The sequence below is a fragment of the Sylvia atricapilla genome, chromosome 25 (genome assembly GCF_009819655.1).
Source record: "Sylvia atricapilla isolate bSylAtr1 chromosome 25, bSylAtr1.pri, whole genome shotgun sequence".
NCBI classification, from domain to species: Eukaryota; Metazoa; Chordata; class Aves; order Passeriformes; family Sylviidae; genus Sylvia; species Sylvia atricapilla.
The window spans coordinates 527,622-546,161 of NC_089164.1; the positions used below are offsets into that span (position 1 = coordinate 527,622).

The window sequence follows — 18,540 nt, forward strand, 5'->3', positions numbered from 1 at the left end:
GGACTGTTCCCGGGGGAGAAGGACAGCGAGGAGGTCACAAAACAAGCCCCAGGTGCCATCGCAGGGACTGCTCCTCTCTCTGTTTTTCTCACTTATCCCTTTTCTCCCAGGGTTTCAATAGTTGCGATATAACCGAGGTGATCTGAGACAGCCGTGATTCTCTGTGGTGCATTAATGAGACATTCAGACGCTGTCCCGTCATTCACAAGGATGCTGCTGTTAGTTCATTTCCCTTCTGCTGCCCGAGGCAGACAGACTCCGAACCCCGTGTGTGAGACACCCTTGGCAGGTTTGCTGTCCCTCTCCCGCTGCTTTTGGCCTGACTGAGGGAGCTGTGACACATTCCAGCTCCCGCAGCTCTGTCAGCGGATCCCAGGGAAGGAAGGTTGTGTTTTAACCCTCATCCCCGCAGTAAATGCTCCCTGCTGGTGCTCCTTTGCCCTGAGCTCGGTGTAGGTGCTGTGAGTCACGGCATCAATAGGGATCTTGGCCCCGCAGGCCTGGATCTGGCTCTGTGACTCTCCGGCACCGAATTCCCCTTGTCACCCTTCCCGTGTCAGCGCCGCCACCAGGAATCTGCAGCTCGGCAGTGACATGGCTTTGCCTTTGCTCGCAGTGAGGAAGAATCCCTGCTCAGGGCAGCCTTCGGAAATCTTGCCGTTTAATCTGAATACTCTGCAGGCAGAGTAGGTCCTGGGAAAGGATTTAGGTAAAAGAAGCAGATGAGACATCCTTCAGAGCGGGAGTATTACTAAAATTACAGATTCTTTTGAAGGGATATAAACTCTAGCTTGGGGTCATAAAAATCCTTGAGGTTTTAGGATGTAGAAAAGCCCTGCTAGGGAAAAAATTCTTCCTCCCATACACACTGAGAGCATGTTTTATTCCTCCAAGAAAGTGCTCACCACATTTTTGGCCCTGCTGGAAAGTGCACATCACATGTTTGATTTTAATTCTGTGCTGGATTGATTCTCCCCTGTATCTGGGTATCGATGTCTCAGCTTTAGGTAAATGATGTTCTAAGACACCTCTGACTGCTGCTGATGCTCCAGGTCAGGTGGTCACTACCCCAGACTATTTCAGCCCAACACCTGCAGTACCAGGACTTAGTGCTTCTACTAAATACTTCTCACAAATTTATCCATCTCTCCTTTTGTTACAAATCAACTTTTCATTCCCACCACCTAAATTCCTGTTGTGTCTCTTTGAAATACTGAGGTAAAACGCTCGTGGATAATTTGCATTGGCTTCCAGAACTGTTGGGTTGTGTCTATTTTAAGAATATATTCATTATAGATTTGGACATTGCTTTGCTACTGCGAACAGGCACCAGCCTTGCCTTATTCCTTTGCCTTCAAAGGGTTTTGTCTTTCAGATCTGCCAAGACATGGAATTATTCAGAGCAAATCTGGTTTACATAATATTTGTAGAATATTTTGAAAGTGAGATAATCTCATCCTCCTCTCCCAGATGTTTTCAGATTAAGACAGGGAAGTTTCTCTGCTCTCTGCAGCACGTGTGAGTCACTCTTTGGAGTGTGGGACGTATTTGTGTTTACACTGCCATGGAAACTGTGTTTGTTCTCTGTGCAGTGGAGCCCAGGACAGTGAAAGGGCCATTGATCCCAGCAGAGACAGTGGCTGCAGGCTCACCACCCAAAATTGACTCCCAGCACCCTGCACATGACTTGTCCTCTGGAAAAAGAAGCTGCATGGCAAGTTACCAAGTAGCAGCAAGTCTTGGGAGCAGCAGAATCTTCTCTTGTTTTAGTGACTAACAAAGTTGTGGGTTTTCCCCAGCGGGTCTGGTGTGTGGAGCTGGCATACATAACGACGGTGAGGAGGAGGATGGTGATGCCTTTCCATCCATCTAAGGCTCATTGCAGTGCCCTCCTGTGGGATGGATTTGGGTCCTTGTCAGGCACGTTCTTCCCGAAGATCCCCAGGCTGCAGATGGAATCTCCAGCCCCTGGGGGAGTCACCACGGGCAGGGTGCAGCTGCAGATAAAAGACCTCAGGGACGGGTCAGAGCAGCGACTGCAGCCCTGCAGAGAGAAATGCCAGTGTTCTACTCCTGTTGTTTTCCTCCAGATAAATAAACATCATCCCATTTTAATCTTAGATACCAAGATCTGCTAAATTATTTTTTCAGCTCGTATGAGCAGGATCTAGGTCAGGCAAACGCAGCGAGCCGAGATGAAATCCAGTGGTGGTTCAGCACAAGGCACACAGAGGCTGCACAGGAGCTGCCCTGGTGCCCACTCCTGGCTCTCCAGTGCAGGCAGAGCAATGTCAGGGGCTGGAATTTAGCTGGAGCAGCATTAAAAGTTTTCATTTTGAGGATGGGCCATAGAGAGGCTGGGGAATGTCAGAACTTTATGAAAAGGCCACAAGTGCAGGGACTGTGTGCACTAAATTAGACTTAATGGAAGCAACAGTCAGATTTCCAGGGGTGTTTTATCTCTTTATGCACAAATATAAAACCAAAGTTCTGACATTATACCCTTACCTATCGTGGCTGGTTGTTTCTGCCCCAGCGGGTTTAAACAAGGATGGATGCAATTCAGGTCATGCTGCAGCTGAAGTGGGAGGAAATTCTGAAAGGTCTGTCGTCAGTGTGCAGGAAAGTCGAAAGGAAAGAAAATTCAGTGATAACCACTCTTGTTAGTTCAGCAAAGAACAGTCACGTGGGAGCCTGGAGAAACCAGATCAATGAACTGAAAGACAACAAATGAGATGAGCCTTCAGCTGTGAAAGGATGGATGTTCCCTCAATCAGGAAGGAACGAGGCAGTTCACAGAAGTGGAATACTCCACTCTGAAGGAGTATTCTAATTTTTGCCCAAGGATCTCAGTTCTTCTTTTTATCCTGAAATAAACCATGTAGCTTTCTGCTTGAGGGTGTTTTATTCTTGGCTCTGTGTTTTCTCGGAGATCTGATTTTCCACTGCACTGCACCATCTGCTCATGGTTTACACCACGACGCAGTGGAAGGAGTGCAGGGCCTGGCATGAGGTGTCGGTGCTGCTTTGAACCAGTTGTCTACACGCAGGAGAAAAATGCTGCTTAGGAAGGAAATCCTACTGAGAAAATATTTCAGATTTTTTCTCTCCTCTTGCAAGTTCCCAGGAGTTTGGAGCACATGAATATTCTGGTCTTTTCTTTACCCTGTGCTCGTGAACTTCTTTATCAGTCTCCTGGGACAGGAGCAGCCCCGGAGGCTGGAAAATGGATCAAAAAGATGTCCTTAGCAGAAGCCAAAGAGAGCCTAGAAACTCTTCCTGTTCATCTGCCAGAAGATCACAGAGTTTGGTGTCTTGCAAGAGGCACAGGATCTTGCAGCATCTGCCACTTGCTCTGTACACGTGCAGGTGGCCTCCTGAATCCCTGCCATGAGCTGGGGGTAAGACACTGTGTAAGTTCCATTTGATCCCTCCAGTGACGGCGGGTGTCCTCCTCGCTGTGCCGCAGCAGTCGGATCTGAAGGCATCGCTCCAGCTCAGCAGCGATGCAGTGACCAGACTTGGGGGCCCTTTGTGCCACGTCTGGGACACTGCAGGGACACTGGGTCACTCCCTGGCATTCCCTGTGCCCCCGGAGCAGAGCCAGGGACAGTCCTGGGCTCCACTGGGGCCATCCCAGCCGTCCAATGTCCCACTCCCGCCTGGCTCCTCACCCTGCCATATGCTGGGATAGGCTGTGGACATCCACACCCAACCCCGGCCCCTGGGAACAGCCAGCTGGCCAGCAAATCCTGCCAGATTTCAGGGAAAAATCACATTTTTCAGGGAAAAATCATAGCTGGGCTAGGTGGCTTAGACTGTAAGAAAGACTCGAGACCAGCAAGTACCCACCCACACCATGGCACGGCCTGCTGGAGGGGATTCACTTTTTGATACGGTCGTTTCTTTAATAAATTTTTATTTTACTGCCCCACGTTCTACAGAGCCTCGAAGAGAGGAGCTGCTCCCTCGCTGAACAGATGGGAAATGGGAGCCCTGAAATGAGCGAAGAGACAGGGAATTTTGACCCATAATAACCGAGACACTGGAAGGATCAATAAGCATTAACTCTGGAGTGTTTTCCAAACACATGTGAAAGGGCAGATTGCAAATTTCCCATTTCAATTGGATTTTGACACAAAGGTCAGCTTTCAAAAGCACTGAAACTGACTTCTACAAACAAAGAAGCAAATAAACCAAATCCAATTACCTTCTATGAAAAATGTATTCCTCCAAAAAACAAAGACCTGGAGAGGCAAAAATTTTAGCCAGTCTTTGTGAAATTTATGGGGCAAAACCCAAGTTTTTAATCTCAAATTTGAAAACACAAACTACTATCTGTCCTCCTATCAAGTTCTTCAGCATTGCAGAATGACTCTGCCAAACCTTGCTAAATTATCACGGGGGACTCAGCATTTATCATCTAAACAACACACTTCGCAAATAAGATAAGAATGATATTTATTTGTGAGAAACACTCAAAACTTCAAACTCTTTCAGACTCGGTGCAGTTATGGAGTCTGATGATCCAAAATCGTCTGTATTTTTTTTCCCCGGCTCGCATGTCCATCTGTTGAGTGTCCTGTGGTGAGAAGCAATATTAGAGCTTGTTGATCCGAGATAAAAGACTCCCGCTCCGACATCCCCACAGCCCGGAGATTTCCCGGTGCTGCTGCGCTCAGACCGACACCGCGAGGGGAAACTCGTGACAATGAACCCGCAAAAGCCCTGCCGACACCTGCCCGTGCTCCGTGCGCTGTCCCCGGCTCGGCCCGTGTCTGTGTCCCTGTCCGTGTCCCTGTCCGTGTCCCTGTCCGTGTCTCTGTCCCTGTCCCGGCCCCGCCACAGCCCGGGGGACAGGCACAGGGGACACCGCCGCCAGGACAAAACGGGGACGCCGCGACCGCGTGCCTTTGCAATTTCTCCCGATTAATGCCATGTAGGTTAATCCGTGCTTTCGGTGGGGTGGTCCGCGTCTGCGGAGCGACGTGCCCAGCGCACAGCGGGACCGGCTAAAGGGCCCGGTGGGGCCGGGCGGAGCGCGGGGCTGCCTCTGGGGAGCGCCCGCCGCCTCCGGCGGGGCTGCGAGCGCCGGGGCCGCCCGGGGGATGCGCTGTGCGCTGCCCCCGCCCGCACACGCGGCCCCGCCGCCGCGCTCAGCGCCTGCCGCCTTCTGCCCTGAGTTCTGCCCGGCATCCTGCTCCGATCCCTGCTCCGAGCCCTGCCCCGCATCCTGCCCCGAGCCCTGCTCTGATCCCTGCCCCGAGCCCGCTGTGAGCCCTGCCCCGAGCCCTGCCCCGAGCCCTGCCCCGAGCCCTGCCCCGCCGGCAGCCGCCGCCCCCCGGAGCCGCCCCCGGCCAGCGGAGCCCCGCTCCCCTCCGGCCAGCCCCGGCCAGCCCCCGGCCAGCCCCGGCCAGCCCCGGCCAGCCCCGGCCAGCCCCCGGCCAGCCCCGGCCAGCCCTTCTCCCCTCCCCTGCCGCGGCGGGGCCGCGCCGAGCCGGGCCATGGAGCAGCACCTGCGGCGCCTGCGGCAGGAGCTGGTAAGGGCCGGGGCTCGGGGCAGCGCGGCGGGGGCGGCTCTGGAGCGGGGCTGGGGGTCCCGCCGCTCCCGTCCCCGTGAGCGGGGCAGGTCCCGGCTATGGGGCGGGGGTCCCGGCTATGGGGCGGGGGTCCCGGTTATAGGTCTGGGATCCCGATGCTTCCGACCCCCTGAACGGGGGCAGGTCCCAGGTATGGGTCGGGGGTCCTGGGTTGGGGGTCCCGGTTATGGCTCGGGGGTCGCGGTTATGGATTGAGGGTCCCGGTTATGGGTCAAGGTCCCGGTTATGGGTCAGGGGTCCCGGTTATGGCTCGGGGGTCCCGGTTATGGGTCAGGGGTCCCGGTTATGGCTCGGGGGTCGCGGTTATGGATTGAGGGTCCCGGTTATGGCTCGGGGGTCCCGGTTATGGGTCAGGGGTCCCGGTTATGGCTCGAGGGTCCCGGTTATGGCTCGGGGGTCGCGGTTATGGATTGAGGGTCCCGGTTATGGATTGGGGTCCCGGTTATGGGTCAGGGGTCCCGGTTATGGGTCAGGGGTCCCGGTTATGGCTCGGGGGTCCCATCCCCGTGCGCGGGGCAGGTCCCATCCCCGCCGGCGGTGGCCGCTCGGGCTCGGTCCGTGTGTCCGGGAGGAGCGCGGCGGGGACGCGCGGGGGCTTTAGCGACAAGCTGCCAGCACAGGTCAGGGATCAGAGAATCAGCCACGGAGATGGATGGGAACAACTTTGTGGCAATCCGAAGGCTGTAAAGGGAGCGCGGTGGCGCCTCCGGGCCCCGTGCGAACCCTTCCTCCCGAGGACAGCCTTTGTGAGGAGGGAGCGGTGTCTGGCCCCGCCGCTCCTGCCCGGCTGGCCGCGGCCGGGCCGTGCCGGGGCTTGTCCCGCTGCCCTCGGGAGGAGGAACCGGCACTTCCCAAAACAGGCTTCCAGGGGGTCTGCGGGATCCTGATAAAGAGACCATGAGAACAAAAGGGGAGGACGAGGCAGAGCGAGAAGGGGCGGGTGAAGTCTGGGGACGCCAGGAGCTCCCGGGCTGGGCTGGGGAGGCTGGTTTCGGCCGGTCGGTGCTCCGTGGGCTGTGTGCGGTGCTGCCCTGCAGGAAACATCCCGTGTGTGTGTGACAGCAGTCCCTGCGGGCGGGCCGAGCTCCAGCCGTGCCCGGGGCAGCCGCGGGGCTGGAGAGCCCTGTGCTCCTCAGATCTTGTGAAACACGGGCCTTTTCCTCCCGATAAATGTGGCAGCGGTGACATTTGACCCGCTGGCGTTCCCAGTGTTTCCCCAGCAAACGCGGGAGGTGAAGAGCGAACTAAAACAAAGGAAAATGGGAGTCACTGGTGTGCTGCACACGGAGAGTGATGAATGAAATGCAAACTGCAAACCAGGTACAGAATAATCAGAGAGCTCCTGAAAATCTGACTGAGTCAGAAGGTGAGATGGGAGAAAGAATAACTTCCAGAAGAACATCCTAAGAATAGGGTTCCTAAATCAGTGTTTTGTCCTCTGGCCAAAGTGGTTTTGTTATCTGAGCAGTATTTCTGTAGAGGAGCCTAAACACTGCACCTCTGAATCTAAACCAGGACTGTTTTGTAGTGCAAAGTACAACTTGTGAAGAGTCAATATCTTCAACAGAAAGGCAGATCCCTCTCACTTAATGTGAAAGGCAGGAAAAAAATACTTTGAGTGAGAAAATTCTGGCTTTTTTTTTCACTCCTTGTAGGAATCTCTTTTTTTCAATTGTAAAAATGCAACAGTTTTTATTATATCAATAAACCGTGACCTAGCCAGACAGAATTCTGTGTGTATGCTCGGCTTAAAAGACCTGGGAAGGGGCAGTTGTCACCTTCAGCTGGACGAGCTGTGACTTGACTGAGAGCAGCCTGGGTCTCCTCGCGTTTGCTTTGCACCAGTCACATTCGTTCCCCCTCCCACCGCCCGGGTTTTGTTACTCAGACTTTAAAACTTCCTTTCACACGGGTTCTGCAGGGATCCCAGGGCAGTTGTGGGACATCTGCAGGGTGCAGCTGGCCAGGGGTCACCTCCCTCAGCCTCCGTGCAGCTGAGCAGCTCAGCCTGGAGTGAAAGTGGGAGCAGTGGCAATGGGAACAACCATCGCTGGTATCCTGAGCGGTAACAGCTTGTAAAAATCAGTCCCCGTAGCCCGGAATTAAAATAGATTACTGTTTGTGTGAGGAGCAGCGAGCAGGGACAGCTGGGCCCATCTGCACCACGGGCTCTGGAGCTGCTGCTCTGCCCCTGCCCGGCCTTTGGGTGCCCCAGGGCCACGGGCAGCAGTGGTGACAGTGGCTTTGGCCCCAGTGAGTGGGGCAGGGGACAGTCCAGCCCCGGCAGCCCCCCGGATTTAGGAGCCCCAGGCTGTGCTGTGCCCGGGGAGCAGCGCTGCTGGGCAGGGAGGTGCTGCAGAGCTTCCCTCTGGATTTATTCCTTACCCTCCGTGAGGAGCCAGGTGTATGAGGGCTGCTCAGGGTCACACGGCAGGGTTAGAGACTGTCCCATCAGCAGAGGGACAGTCTCAGTGCAAGCAGCCTCTGGTTTGCTGAACCAGACTTTTGGCCAGTTTTGAGGAGGGGATTTTCTCAAGAAATAGTGGATGTCGGCCCAGTTCCCAAGGAAAGGTTATCTTCTGGTGCAAGCCAACCCCCAGCAGTGTGAGATAGGAGGATTCCAGCTCTGGTTTTCCTTTCCCTTGCTCTGTTTATTGAAAACACGTTGAATGTGCCCCGAGAGCACGGCGAGCCGTGCCAGCAGGGCTGAGCAGTGCCAGCAGGGCTGAGCAGTGAGGCCGGGCTGTGCTGACCCTGCTCTTCCCGTTTCCTGTGGCAGGGCTCTGCCAGCGCTCCCCAGGATCACTCCCAGCCCTTTCAGGCAGCCGGGGGATCTCCTGTCCCAGCCGCGTGCTGCCGCTGTAAGCTGATCGTCTCTGGCATCTGTGGTGTCCCTTTGATTGGAATTCATCCAGAGGCTGGGCGGGCACGAGAGCCTCAGCTGCCACAGGCATCCACGGCCCGCGGGGATGGGGACACCTCTGCTGGGCTGTGTCACCCCGGGCCCCTCAGCCCGTGTCCGACACTCGGTGCCAGCTCTGCGCCTCGGGTGCAGGACATGCCCCAGCGCTCCTTCTCCTCCGGGAGCCTCTGGGGATTGCTGGGCTCGCTGTGCCTCGGGGAACCTGCCGTGCTGCTCTGTGGCCGTGGGGAGGGACAAGTGGCACTGCCGCACTCCTGTCACCCGTCCTTGCCCTGGCAGTTGTGAAATGTGCCCCAGAGCTCGGGAATTGCCCTTCGTGCAGCTCATCCCCATCCTCAGAGCCCCCTGGCCCTTTGGGCTGCACTGGGACCCTGCAGAGGGTCTGAGGCACGGCAGGGCCGTGTGCCTGCTCCCCGGTCACTGAACAGGGCAGTTCTCTCCGCTCAGGGGCTGATGGAGCAGGAGTTTTGTCTTGCTGAGGGGTCAGCAGAGGGGTTTCCTTTCCGTGAGGGGTCAGATGGAGCAGTTTTGTCTTGCTGAGGGGTCAGCAGAGGGGTTTCCTTTCCGTGGGGGGTCAGATGGAGCAGTTTTGTCTTGCTGAGGGGTCAGCAGAGGGGTTTCCTTTCCGTGCCCCACGCCGCACTGGCAGTGCTTCCTGCGCTCTGCCACCAGCACAGGTCACACTGACGGGCTGCAGCATCGCCCTTGGCCCCTGGGATGGGGCCTGGGGCTCGTCTGCAGCTCCAATAATCGCTGTTTTCTCTCTGGGTGCGGGGGGCAGATTCCCCTGCCACGTGCTTTGTGTGCCTGGAGCAGGTGAGGGGGCACAGGCAGCTCTGCTCCGAGTGTCGTGGTCTTTCAGATGAATCCAGGACATTTCTGGGGTTTCTGTTGCTTTCTTCTGGGAGGAAAAGGATTTAATTAACCGCTCTGACTCGAACTTTTAATGTTCTCCCTGCACATTTGTCATAAATGCATCAAATTACTGAGTTTGATAGAGTCTGACTCCCTTCTTACATGAATTTATGTCCTGGTAGACAATGTTTCTTGCTATGAATATCCTGCAGGAATAGAACATTTGGTCTGAGTGAAAAATACAGCCAATTATTTTTACTCTTTGTCTCACACTGGGTCCTATTCCGGTAACTGTGTCAGGCTCCAGAGGAGCTGCTGTTTTCATTGCTGCTCCCTCTGGAGGGGCAGCTCGGGCGCTGTGCAGCCTGTGAGGCACAAATGCAGCCCTGAGGGTCCGGGGTCGCTGCTCCAAGGGCAGCAGTGGGAGCAGGCAGCTCCTTGTGTGTCTCTGCTGCTGCAGGTCCCTTTTTGGGTGCTCTAACCCAGTGCCAGAAGGTTGGGGGGTTGTCACAGGTTCCTTGGTGTTCCTGAGGGAAAGGTGCAAAGGAGTGACTTGACAGCAGATGTCCTGTCACGGGTAACTGGGGAGAGAAGGCAGCCACAGGCTCTGTCCTCTGGGTTATTTCCAGAGCAGTCACCTAAAGATGAGGATGGGTATTTTCAGACTCCCATCTCCACATAACCAGGAATGTTAAAGAGCAGATTCCCAGGGAAGCAGGGCTGGGCTGAAAACTGACATTTTTACCATCATCTTCAGTGGCCTGTCCTGTGGTCCCTCTTATCCGTGGGTTGTGAGTCAAAGTCTGAAGATTGGAGTTACTTTTGGCCCATTTTTATCCGGGTTGAGGAGAATTGATTTTTCTGGTCTGCCTTTAGGCACAGGGAGTGTTGTTGGGAAGCACAGACCAATATCCTTGCAGTGGGAAGGAAGGTGGAGAACGGAGTGATGCGTGTGAGTTTTCATGGTTAACATGTGCTCAGGATCCGCAGGAACTGCTGTGAGGGTGAGCCTCGGGCTCAGCCTCAGCGTCCTTCCTCTGTCAGCTCACCTGAGAGCTCAGTGACCACCCCGTGTGCACCCACACGCCCCGTGGGGACAGGAGCTGGGACTTGGAATCACAGGGATCAAAAGCCAGGGCTGCAAGACGAGTGCAGGCCCTGGGCATCCCCCGGGGCAGGAGAAGGCGGGTGGGACGTGGAGCTCTGTGGGAGCTGTGCCCAGCCACAACTGCAGCCTTCTGGGGATTAATCCAGTTAGTGACCCAAAGGAAAACACAGGAACAACATGATCAGCTCAGCAGTTCTAAAATAATTTCAGTCTCTATTATGTCATCTGCTTTAAATACCGATTGTTTGGGGCTGGCTCTGCTGCCCATCAGAACTATTATTAAGAACCATTTGCCATTTGTTCTTTCCTGTCCTCTTAGCAATAACTTCCTGTCTGTGCATGTCTTTTCCCTGAGAGCTGGACATCTGTCTTCCTCCTCGCTGTGACAAACACACTCAGGGCTCTTTGGCCCAGCTCTGTGTCCTGGGGTTTTCCTTTCCTTCAGCAAGCTGCTGCAGGCAGATGTGGGGGTGGGCTGGGAGTGCAGACATCCCAGCTGTGGCTCCAGGAGACCCTTTGGAGATCCTCTGGAACTGGATTCTGAGAGTTTGGAGATGTCAACAGAAAAACATCACTTCCCAGAGTGGCTGGGGAAAGTTGCTCATTCACCTGGGAAGTGACCAGGAAAATGTCGGGTTTGTCCATCTCAGGGCTGAGTTTGATGAGACGCCAGTCCCTGCTGGGGAGGTTCCTTGGGACAGGCTCTGCCCCTCTCTGCTCAGCAGTGCTGGGAGGTCACTGCCTCCCCGGCTGTGGGCACCTGGGGCTGTTGTTTGGGTGAGGAGATCATGGGGAGGGACTTCCCATGGGACTTCCAAAGCAGCTGGTGCCTTGGCTGCTCAGGGTGGGGCATTCCCAGTGCAGAACCCGCTCTGGATACGGACTCTGGAGGTTTGGGTTTGGTTCCCCCCATGTTGAACATTCCCTTTGATCGTTTGAAAGCGGAATTTTGAATTTTGCACTTCAGTTTTGGGTGCTTTGGGGTGCCTGCAGTTTGACTTTGCTTTGGAGGAGCACTGAGGCAGAGCACAGGAGGGCTGGGCCAGGTAACAGCTCAGTGTGGAGACAGGGACCTCTCCCATCACACAGCAGGCACCGCAGGGAGCACAGCCCTGTGAGTACTTGTCTTGCTGTAAAGGGCATGAGTTGGCTTGTGCAGAATTAGACAGAAAAATTTTCATGCCAATTTTTAGGGATTGCAAAAGTTTCAGGAATAATGACATCCAATTTGAGGCATCTGATTTTTTTTTTTTTTTAACTGGTTTATGGAGATAGATTTGGATGTCTGCAAGCTGTCATGGTTCTAAGAGGGCTTTTTTTGGAAGCAGAGGAGCCAAACAACCACTTCTATTGAAGGGCAGAGTGTCTCAGATTAGACACCCTGGAAATGTGCTGGGTTTGTGCACCTTGAGCAGGGAGCAGCAGGAGGCAGAGGGGAGGGGAGGCAGCCCCTGTGCAGCCCCAGTGCAGGAGGCAGCCCCTGTGCAGCCCCAGTGCTGCAGCCCCTGTGCTCTGCAGCCCCTGTGCACTGCAGCCCCCTGGCCCCACGGCAGGTGGGCATTTGCAGCTCCCGGAGGCCCAGAGCATCTCCTCATGCCCAGCTTACGTAAGGGCCCTTGCATAAGCCCGGCACGGCCGGGGTCCCTCTCCAGGCCACGTGGAGGCTCTCTGGGGTTCTGTGTCACATTCATGCTCTGCTTGCAATCCACTTCACCGCGGATTTGAGTTCCTTCTGCATGAAGTGTGTGAGCAAGAGCCAGTGAGGCTGCAAGGGCTCCCTTCAGCTGGAGTTCCACCACCTCCAGCAGTGCATCCATTTGATTTCCAGCTCAGTCTGCTGAATTATTTGCAGAATCCCTTTTTCTTCTCGCAGCCCAGGTAGTTCAGTCCTGACCCTCTGCCAGGGAGGTGATCTCTCTCCTCTGGGACATTGTTCCTTTTCTGGGGAGTCTCAGAGAAGCCAGTCTGAACTTGGGAGCGCTGAGATCTTGGCAGGGAGGAGAGGCTGGCACTTAGACACTGGGGAAGGTTTATTTTCCCTCCAGAATTTTCTTTCCAAGGTGAGTACTCTTAATTGCAGGTGGATGGAATCCAAGCCCCGCGGGCTGTTGGGTCACCAGGCAGTGACTTCACCTTGGGCTGGGCTCCCCTCACTCTGCACTCTGTAAAAGACTGAGCAGATACCATGAGGAGCAAAAGATAAAGCAGGGGGGGTTGGTTTGCTTCATTTTTTAACTTGCACAACCCAAAATTGCAGCAGCGTGTGCCAGCAGAGTTAAAAGTCTCAGGATGTTGAAAACCCCGTGGCTGCTGGTGGGACTCACATTGCAGGAGGGGCACTGCAGGGTGGGCTTCAGGATGCACCCCTCTGGGGCTGCCGGTGGGGCAGGAGAGAGGAGTCAGAGCCCAGAGCCTGCTCTGCTCCCTGTGCTGTGAGGGCAGCTCAGCCCAGGCGTCCCCATCTCTGTCACTCACAGGGGAGCTTTCCAGGGAGGAAAACATTCCCTGTCCTTCTCCAGCCCAGCCCAGGCGTCCCCATCTCAGCCATCCACAGGGGAGCTTTCCAGGGAGGAAAACATCTCCAGTCCTTCTCCAGCCCAGCCCAGGCGTCCCCATCTCTGTCACTCACGGGAGATTTCCATGGAGGAAAACATCCCCTGTCCTTTTCAGGCTCCCAGCCTGGCTCTGGCACCGGGTTTGGCAGCCCCAGCTCCTTTGTTCAGCAGGAGGAGTGCCGGGTTTGGGCTCGGGTCTGTTCGTGCCTGTGAGGGAAGGGTTCATTCCCCCGGGCTGTGCCTGGCTGAGCCCGGCAGGGCTGTCCTGTGCCAGGGCAGCTCCCCGGGGCCGGGGGGGACCGGGACAGGAGCCGGGGGGATGGAGGAGCCCAGCACAGGGATGAGGAGCCCAGCACAGGGATGAGGAGCCCAGCACAGGGATGAGGAGCCCAGCACAGGGATGGAGGAGCCCAGCACAGGGATGGAGGAGCCCAGCACAGGGATGAGGAGCCCAGGGATGAGGAGCCCAGCACAGGGATGAGGAGCCCGGGGATGAGGAGCCCAGCACAGGGATGAGGAGCCCAGCACAGGGATGAGGAGCCCAGGGATGAGGAGCCCAGCACAGGGATGAGGAGCCCAGCACAGGGATGAGGAGCCCAGGGATGAGGAGCCCAGCACAGGGATGAGGAGCCCGGGGATGAGGAGCCCAGCACAGGGATGAGAAGCCCAGCACAGGGATGAGAAGCCCAGCACAGGGATGAGAAGCCCAGCACAGGGATGAGGAGCCCAGCACAGGGATGAGGAGCCCAGCCCGGGGATGAGGAGCCCAGCCCGGGGATGAGGAGCCCAGCACAGGGATGAGGAGCCCAGCACAGGGATGAGGAGCCCAGCACAGGGATGAGGAGCCCAGCCCGGGGATGAGGAGCCCAGGGATGAGGAGCCCAGCACAGGGATGAGGAGCCCAGCACAGGGATGAGGAGCCCGGGGATGAGGAGCCCAGCACAGGGATGAGGAGCCCAGCCCGGGGATGAGGAGCCCAGGGATGAGGAGCCCAGCACAGGGATGAGGAGCCCAGCACAGGGATGAGGAGCCCAGCCCGGGGATGAGGAGCCCAGGGATGAGGAGCCCAGCACAGGGATGAGGAGCCCAGCACAGGGATGAGGAGCCCAGCACAGGGATGAGGAGCCCGGGGATGAGGAGCCCAGCACAGGGATGAGGAGCCCAGCACAGGGATGAGGAGCCCGGGGATGAGGAGCCCAGCACAGGGATGATGAGCCCAGCACAGGGATGAGGAGCCCAGGGATGAGGAGCCCAGCACAGGGATGAGGAGCCCAGCACAGGGATGAGGAGCCCAGCCCGGGGATGAGGAGCCCAGCCCGGGGATGAGGAGCCCAGCACAGGAATGAGGAGCCCAGCACAGGGATGAGGAGCCCAGCACAGGGATGAGGAGCCCGGGGATGAGGAGCCCAGCACAGGGATGAGGAGCCCAGCACAGGGATGAGGAGCCCGGGGATGAGGAGCCCAGCACAGGGATGAGGAGCCCAGCACAGGGATGAGGAGCCCGGGGATGAGGAGCCCAGCACAGGGATGATGAGCCCAGCACAGGGATGAGGAGCCCAGGGATGAGGAGCCCAGCACAGGGATGAGGAGCCCAGCACAGGGATGAGGAGCCCAGCCCGGGGATGAGGAGCCCAGCCCGGGGATGAGGAGCCCAGCACAGGAATGAGGAGCCCAGCACAGGGATGAGGAGCCCAGCACAGGGATGAGGAGCCCGGGGATGAGGAGCCCAGCCCGGGGATGAGGAGCCCAGCCCGGGGATGAGGAGCCCAGCACGGGGATGAGGAGCCCAGCACAGGGATGAGGAGCCCAGCCCGGGGATGAGGAGCTCGCACTCCCCACGGGCGATTACTGCCGGGGGATTTGGTGGGAATTGGCCAATGAGGGGCCAAGCTGCCTCCAAATCCAGCTTTTTCCAAAGCCCCAGATAAAAGAGGCTGCCATTAATAAGGCAAGAAAGGTTAGGAGGAGCAGCATTCCAGCAGATCTGGCGAGGTAAGGGGAGGGCTCTGTCTGAGGCCCCGGCTCGGTGGGGGAACCAGGAGCTTGGAGAGGCTGTGATTGGGACAGTATTTGCACGTCTGCAGCAGGAGTTTATTTGCTGATGTTAAGAAATGCCATAGCTGGAGGCTCTGGGTGGTGGAATCAGGAAGCTGAGCACAGATTTTCTGTATCTTTGTAGCCGTGTGCTCATTCCGGGTGATAAACAAGTTTCTTGAGAGAAAAGCTCTGAAAAATGGCTGTAACCTGCTGGTGAGTTTAGTTTTAGGTTCTGGGGTTGGGAATGGGCATTTGTGGTCAGAAACTGCTGAGCACTTTGCACTTAGGGAGCTGGGTTGTCACAGGTTTCTGATGGCTGCTCCTTCTCACTGCTCAGTCCACGTACAGAGAGGGAAATAGAGCAAGTGACTGAGCCAGCTTAGTTAGGATGAAGGAGATGGAGAAAATAAAGCGTGGTAATGTAAAGCTGAACACAAGGAAAAAAAGAAAAACTGGCCTTTTTCACCCTAATCCTGAGATGTGTTGCTGTAGAAAAAACGGTGATGGGCCTTTTGAAGTGCTGGTGACAGCGCAGGCTGGAGCTGCCCTGGACGGGGTAATCTCTTGTGACACGGCCTCAGCTCCAGCCCCGCCGGCCCCCGCTGCTCCCTGCCCCTTCCCAGCGCCCCTCCTGCTCCAAAGAACAAGTGGCAGCTGTTGGAAAGTGGAGCCCGTTTGCTTCCTGGTGTGCTTTGGGAATATGATCCAGATCCTGCAGGAGACAGAGAGCAGCAGAGCCAAAGGGAACGGGGGGACTCGAGGAGCTCTGGAGAATTTCTTGCTTATTTTAAACCTGGTGCAGGAAGTTCAGTCTTTGTGGTGAGGCTCAGGGATGAAGCAGAGCTGCTACTAAAGGTCCTGGGCTGGCAATCAAAGAATTCCTGGTTGAATGTGAGTAACCCCAGAGTTTGTTGGTTGTTCTGTGCAGAATTTCCAGTGCATTGAAATGTCTTTGATTGTCCTCCAGCGAGAGGTGCCTGTGCTGAGGGCATTGAGAGCTGAAGATGTGTTATGGAGTAACAGTTTAATTATTCCTGGGCTTTATTTTTAATCGAATTGAGCACCCCAGGTAAGGAAGCCAGGCTCTGTTCTGGCTCCTGATTTCAGCTGGTGACAGGGCACAAAAGACTCAAAAGCACAAGAATATCCTAAAACTGGCGGCAACCAAAACCATTCATAATTCTACACCTTGGGCTTCTGCCAAGCAATTAATGGAGATTCAAACTCTTTATTTTGGTTGTCAGGTCAAACAAGCCACTTCTGTCAGCTCCTCTTATTCCTAGAGGGACACTCCTAGGAAAGTCTCAGGGAGGTCGGGTGCAGTTGGTGAAGTGGCTGTAGTGCAGGGGGACGTGTGGTCAGGAGGGCGGGGATGGCCCAGAAAGGTGCTCAGCCCTGCTCTGCTGCCCCGTGCTGCTGCTGTCCTGGGGACACTGCTGGGGACACTGCTGGGGACACTGCTGGGGACACTGATCCACTGGGGACACTGCTGGGGACACTGCTGGGGACAGTGCTGAGGACACTGATCCACTGAGGACACTGCTGGGGACACTGCTGGGGACACTGATCCACTGGGGACACTGCTGGGGACACTGCTGGTGACACTGCTGGGGACACTGCTGGGGACACTGATCCATTGGGGACACTGCTGGGGACAGTGCTGGGGACAGTGCTGGGGACACTGATCCACTGGGGACAGTGCTGGTGACAATGCTGGGGACGCTGACCGTGTGCTCTTCCCTCCGCAGCTGTCCATGAAGGAGGTGGGCGACGGGCTGCACGAGCAGATGACGTGCATGATGGGCGCCCTGCAGGAGCTGAAGCTGCTGCAGGTGCAGACGGCCCTGGAGCACCTGGACCTCTCGGGGCGCCGGGGGCCCGGGCAGGACGCGGGGCTGGGGGACGCTCGGGGACGCTGCCCCCCTGCCCCCGTGTCCCACCCCACGGCGTTCCCGGAGCCTGAGCAGCCCCCGGAGCCCCCGTCCTGCTCCCGCAGCCTCGGCAGCGAGGGTCGGAGCCCCCCTCCAGAACCCGGCCCCGTGTCCAGCGGGGCAGAGCACGGCCAGCCCTGGGCACGGGGCACGGCCGGGGGGTGGCCTCTGGGCCAGGAGTGCCCCGGCGGTGACGATGGCCACGACTGGACGTCGTCCCTCATGTCCCAGAGCAGGAACCGGCAGCCGCTGGTGCTGGGGGACAACATCTTTGCAGACTTGGTGGGGAACTGGCTGGACCTGCCCGAGCTGGATAAGAAGGGGGAGAAGAGCGAGGCGTCCCTGTCCGTGAGCAGGTCCCAGGAGCTCTGCAGGAAGTTCTCCCTCACGGCCAACATCTTCAAGAAGTTCCTGAGGAGCGTCCGGCCGGACCGGGACAGGCTGCTCAAGGAGAAACCCTGCTGGCTTCCTCCTGAGGACAAACAGCCCCAGATCTCCAAGAGGTCCAAAAAGATCAGCAAACTCAAGGGGACGTTTTACCTGCCCCTGCACGGGAACCTGCAGAGCCATCACGGCAAAGCAGAGAGGTGCCCCAGGGCAGACAGCCGGGGTGAGCACCCCAAAACCAGCAGCAGGAAAGTCCACGAGCCCAGAGACTACAGCCAGGCGGGGTTTGACATCAACACGGCCGTTTGGGTCTGAGCCTGGCCCTGCCCTGCGTTTCCACAGCCACCACCAGCTGGAGGCCACCTCAGCTCCTCGGGAGCCTCCCGAGCTCTCCACAGGGACACCAGAGGAGTCCTGCAGAACGTTCTGCGCGTGGGATTTTCTGGAGAACCCAGCTCCAGGGACTGGCTGAGCAGCAGCTGGCTCAGCCCACCTGGGGAGACCTTTGGGGACCAGAATTGGCAAAAATAACCCGAATCTTGAGCAGCTTTAGGGTGAGTGGTGCCACAGGTGAGCAGCTCCTGGTGCCAGGCCCATCCCGTCATCTCCAGCCCAGTGGCTGCAGCACAAAATCCACGGTGTGCATGTGTGTGTATGAGTGTGCAAATATAGAGATATATATATAGTTTTGTTAAAAAATCTATTCCTGCTTGTGCACTTGACACTGGTTCTAAACCAGGCATCCCAAGCCTCGTACCTGAAGCACTTGTTATTTAAATGGAAAGAAATAAGTTTGAATTTGTAAGACTTGAACAATTGCTGAGTGGGGGGCAAATCCCCAGCTTTGGGGGCTTTCCCCTAAACTGCATCCCTGGTGCCTTCCCAGCATCTCCCCCTCCCCTGCCAGTTAAACCTGGGGGGCACAAGGCTCCTTCTGGGGGGTTGTGACCCGGGGTCTCGGTGGCTTTGCCCCTCTGCCCTCCCCTTGTCCCTGTGGATCTCTCCAGGTACAACGTTGCTGAAGTTGACTGTTGGATTTTCGCCCCGGTGCAAAGTTCAATCCCCATTTTCTTGTTGTGTTCCCTGTTGCTGTTGTACAAACTTTGTCTGGACAGAACCAAGTTCTCCCGTGTGCGACTCTCCA

At 56.7% G+C, this 18,540-nt stretch overlaps 1 protein-coding gene across 1 annotated transcript; it reads left to right on the forward strand.

The window, feature by feature from the left end:
- Nucleotides 1-5,463: 5,463 nt before the first annotated feature.
- Nucleotides 5,464-17,800, forward strand: INKA2 (inka box actin regulator 2). Its single transcript, XM_066335925.1, has 2 exons — nt 5,464-5,540; nt 16,827-17,800. Exons 1-2 carry the CDS (start codon nt 5,505-5,507, stop codon nt 17,709-17,711), a joined length of 921 nt encoding a protein of 306 aa, XP_066192022.1. The 5' UTR covers nt 5,464-5,504; the 3' UTR covers nt 17,712-17,800.
- The last annotated feature ends 740 nt before the right edge of the window (nt 17,801-18,540 follow it).